Source organism: Phaseolus vulgaris, chromosome 1 (assembly GCF_051622355.1).
Source record: "Phaseolus vulgaris cultivar YP4 chromosome 1, ASM5162235v1, whole genome shotgun sequence".
NCBI classification, from domain to species: domain Eukaryota; kingdom Viridiplantae; phylum Streptophyta; class Magnoliopsida; order Fabales; family Fabaceae; genus Phaseolus; species Phaseolus vulgaris.
In genome coordinates, this window is record NC_143498.1 from 18771976 (window position 1) to 18777028 (window position 5053).

General features: G+C 35.2%; 1 protein-coding gene across 1 annotated transcript; it reads left to right on the plus strand.

Annotated features, from left to right (window-relative positions):
• The first annotated feature begins 223 nt into the window (after nt 1-223).
• RWP1 (HXXXD-type acyl-transferase family protein) lies at nt 224-2645 on the plus strand. Its single transcript, XM_068616020.1, has 3 exons — nt 224-515; nt 686-1142; nt 1691-2645. The coding sequence occupies exons 2-3, from the start codon at nt 708-710 to the stop codon at nt 2546-2548; spliced, it is 1293 nt and encodes a 430-aa protein (XP_068472121.1). The 5' UTR covers nt 224-515; nt 686-707; the 3' UTR covers nt 2549-2645.
• The last annotated feature ends 2408 nt before the right edge of the window (nt 2646-5053 follow it).

Genomic DNA, 5053 nt, shown 5'->3' on the forward strand with positions numbered 1-5053 from the left:
TAAAGTGTTTAGATTTAGTTAAAATAATTAATGAATGATATGTGAATGATAATGCAACACGTACTTAAAAAGCTTGCTACTTAAAAACTATGCTTCTTTTAAGTTCATTTCCGAAAGTGGTAGGAAGAGCAAGTAATTAAACAAAATATTAGGTTAGCAAAATTGGGATGCCAACCACACCAAACAACCCCATCTTTGTTCATCTTCTGACTTTGTTCTTTTTGTCTTTGGTCTCTTTACTAGTGGCCTACCCTCACCCATACTGATCCACACAGTACAGAAAAGGGAAGAAAAAAAAATTATAATATGACAGTCAAGTCTTAAAGATAGCACGTATTTTAGTAGCTTGGACCGTTGCCAATGAACAACTACCTCTCACCTTCACATTATATATATTTTTTTCCATTGCTATGTTTTCAACATCTAAGCACACCACCTACATCATACATATATACCTTGCAACTTTCTCTTAAGGAAACTCCAACCCTTATCATATTGTGTGAGGGACACCACAGGTATGAGAAACACATGTGTTCCTGATGATGCTTTCAAAATTGCATGCTCTAGTCTTATATTTTGATCACTTATTTTCAGCTCACAACAGTGCTTAGAATACTTTTAAGAGCCCTCTAGAATGTTTCTGCTTCCATTCACTTAACACATGTTTCTATTGCTTTTTCTGTAGGCTGTTAAGTAGCTAGACGGAAATGGCCAGTGAAAATGGTTTCCAGCTTAGTGTGAAGCTAGGTGAACCAACTCTCGTTCCTCCAGCTGAAGAAACAAAGAAGGGTTTGTATTTCCTATCTAACCTTGACCAGAACATTGCAGTGATTGTGAGAACTGTTTATTGCTTCAAAACTGGTGAGAGGGGAAATGAGAAGGCTGGGAAAGTGCTAAAGAATGCATTGAAGAAGGTTCTTGTCCACTATTACCCTCTTGCTGGGAGGCTTACTATAAGCTCAGAGGGTAAGCTCATAGTGGATTGCACAGGGGAAGGTGCCTTGTTTGTGGAGGCTGAAGCAAACTGTTCAATGGAAGAGATCGGTGACATCACAAAGCCAGACCCTGGAACTCTTGGTAAGCTGGTTTATGACATTCCTGGAGCGAAGCACATTCTTCAGATGCCTCCTTTGGTTGCTCAGGCAAGTTTTATGATTGTGTCTTATATTTTGCTTTTAAAGTCCCTCAGGAGTCAGTTTGTTTTTTGGGTACATAACTCTGAATTATTGAATTATAAGAAAATACCAAAGAATGTAGTGACTAGGCTAGAGATATGTCATCTAGCATTTATGGAGCTCTTGGTAAGATTTATAAATGAAAAAATGTGACTATTTTGAACATTTGTTTGGTCAAATTTAGGAGATGCTGGTATTAGTAACTAAAATTGGTTTTTTAGTTTATCAAACAGTACCACTATATCTTTTCTTTTCATGCTAGGAATAGCCAACTTATCCATTAGAGCTTGTATTTCTTAAAGATAAGATAGAAGCTAAATGAGAGAGAATGTCAATTATTATTATTAATAATAATAATAATCCATGTCAGTACTTTAACATCACAATTATCTCTTAATTATTCCTCCTTTCCCCTGTACTTGTGAATTCATTCTCACCAAGAAAATGATTGAGGAGATGGCCCCTCACTTCTCATAAAGTATTGCAGTTTTGAAAGTGTCAACTCTATAATTCAGGTGACTAAGTTCAAATGTGGAGGTTTTGCTCTTGGGTTGTGCATGAATCACTGCATGTTTGATGGCATTGGTGCAATGGAGTTTGTGAACTCTTGGGGACAAGTAGCCAGAGACTTGCCACTCTCAATCCCTCCAGTACTGGACAGAAGCATACTCAAGGCAAGAAACCCACCAAAGATAGAGCACCTGCATCAAGAATTTGCTGACATAGAAGACAAATCCAACAGTAATAGTTTATACGAAGAGGAAATGGTTTACAGGTCCTTCTGTTTTGATCCTGAGAAACTAAAGGAGCTGAAGATGAAAGCAATGCAAGATGGGGCTCTTGATGCGTGCACAACATTTGAAGTCCTCTCAGCATTTGTGTGGATAGCAAGAACCAAGGCCCTGAAAATGTCACCTGACCAACAAACAAAGCTTCTTTTTGCTGTTGATGGAAGGGCCAAGTTCAATCCCCCTCTTCCAAAAGGGTACTTTGGAAATGGAATTGTGATAACAAATTCTGTGTGCCGAGCTGGGGAACTAACACAAAAGCCTTTGTCATTTGCTGTGGGACTCATTCAAGACGCAATCAAGATGGTGACAGACACCTACATGAGATCAGCAATTGATTACTTTGAGGTGACAAGAACAAGGCCTTCCCTTACTTGCACTCTTCTAATAACAACTTGGTCTAGACTTTCCTTTCACACCACTGATTTTGGATGGGGAGACCCAGTGTTGTCAGGCCCAGTGTCACTGCCAGAGAAGGAAGTGATTTTGTTCCTCTCCCATGGCCAAGAGAGAAGAAATATAAATGTGCTTCTGGGTTTGCCTGCTACTGTCATGAAGATTTTCCAAGATTTGATGCAAATATAATTAAGAAAGTATATGTTATCATGTGATTGTCTTATTTGTGTATGTTTATTATAAATTATTCTGTTGTTTCATGAAAGAACAAAGTATTTATTGTTTATTGTGTTGATGAATTTATTGGTTCTAATCAATAATTGGTGAATTTAATTTAAACTTCTGTTGATCAACAACATTCTAGTGGTTTATTATTGGACTAAATGAAATATGAGATTTATGAAAAAGATGCATTTCAGAATTTTTATATTCAATCCTATAATTATTGACTTAAGTTATTGTCATTTTATTCAATTGAGAACATAGTAAATTTTGTTATATGAATTAATATGATACATATACTATTCAGAAAGTAGGCATTCTTGCACATTATTTTTACCTAAGAGATGTCTATGATGCTTTTTTATTAAAAATAAGAATAGGATACATAAGGAGGACCAAATTCATGTACACAAATTGAAATATCAAAGAAACATAGTAGTTAAACATTTATGTACCTATTAGATAACCATTCCAAAAGCTATTGAAAGAGTAAATTCATAGAAATGTTTTGGTTGCCATCAGTTGTCTAGTAAACTTCTTGAACAAACTTGGAAACAGAAAATGCTTGTAACAGAGGGATATGATTGCTCAAGTATAGCAAAATACATTCCTTAATTGCACTTTTTTATTCGGTATTATACCTCACGTGCAGAATCTAAATTTAAAAGCCAAAAATGATCAATTGCAGCCCATGCTTGATCAGTTGTACCGTTTGACTGAATTCAACGAATACAGTATAAAATTGTAGTTGATTACTGAATTGAATTCTTTAGCTTTAAAAATTTGGAAAGCACGTGAAGTAGTTGTTGGAGTAATTGCAGCAGATCCTTTTGAAACTGGTTGTGAAGCAAGCAGTGTTGATTCATCAAGCAACTCGGCGCGGTGGCAAACAAAATTGAATACGCAACGTGGAATTCAATTGAATCAGCATAAACAATTGAAAATAAAATGGTGGTATGCGATGAGATTGATTTGGTTTGATAAAGTGAAATTGAAGTTGAATTGGAGGTAAATTCCAAGCGATATATATTAGCGTGAAACAATACCGTCAAAATCAGAAGCAGCTACGAGAAGCCATGCAGATTGGTTCCTCTTGTGGTGTCAACAATTGCGGTGCAATTGATTTGAACGGTGCAAGAAGATGAATAAGAATTCCAATCTACAAATGGTGAACTTTGAAGCAGGCGCAATTGCAGATTTTTCATTGGGTGCAGTCAGTGTGAATTAGGTTAAGTGCAATTATTGAAGAGCTTGCAGGAATGTGAACCACCCAATTATACAGATTGAATTGCTGGCTTCCAATTGAATATGATTCCATTAAAATAATATGCTTCAATCAATTTTAACATATATCTGCAACGTCTTCAGGAACCACTTCCATAAATAAATTCCACCGATCGTATTGTTTGAATGTTGAACAGAATTCCACCGATTCTCCAATATTGAAAACCAAAATGAATCAATTCAAATCGCGAATACTTTGCGCTCAGAATGCAAATATTCCACATGTTCCTTGCTCAAATTTTCGAAATCACACTATTCATCACAACAATTGCATGAGTTACGTTTCCTAATTGCACTGCCACGTCTGGTGCGAAAAAATTCCCGAAAGTGTTGTGGAAAATTCAGATTCGTCATGGAAACGTCGGATCTAAACTAAGGCCAAATGATGACTTATTAACCTTGTTTTTGAATAATTTTTCACCCAAGGATAAAAAAATAGAAATTTCTGGAAGAGAAAAGAAACGAAAAAGCTCCGTTGACTCCATCAAAAGAAATTCATGAGTATAAGAAGATTTGCCTTTTTGAATTCGAAATTCAAAATATAAGAATTGAAGGTTGTAATAAAGAAACTAGAGATAATTCTCATTCAAGAAAATGAACAATTTTAAATAAAAGTCTACAGAATATCTAATATACTATGGATGTTATACTTATACCTAATCACTAATGAGGTTCATCTAACAAGTCTTTTGCAAAACTAATTTCAAAATTATTTTTTTGAAAATAAGAAAAACACAAGAATGAAAAGTTAAATTGTATTTTGTTTTTGCAAGTATCCTTGTATGTTATTCAAATAACATGCAATATAGAAGAGATGAAGAGAGTGTTTACATAATATTTTTATATTGATTTATCAGTTGCAATAAATTGTCTAGTTCTTGACCAACTAGTCAAGTTCCATGAGACAGACTATCGCTGTGAAGTACAAATGAACATTATTTGATTAAGTCACTCCTTTTTTTTTATTTGATCAACAAAGAATTAAATGAAATTAAAAGGGATACTTGAGGGGTATCCCAACCCATATACATAACCGAGCCCCTCAAAGGAGGGATACCGGGTGAACATAACAAACCAGGAACCAGAAAAAAGTAGCAACAACCATTTGCTGCTTAAGGTATACAAGACTACACCCATAAACACCTTGCCATTAGAAACTGCTAAAAAACCACCATGCAGCTTGTGAAT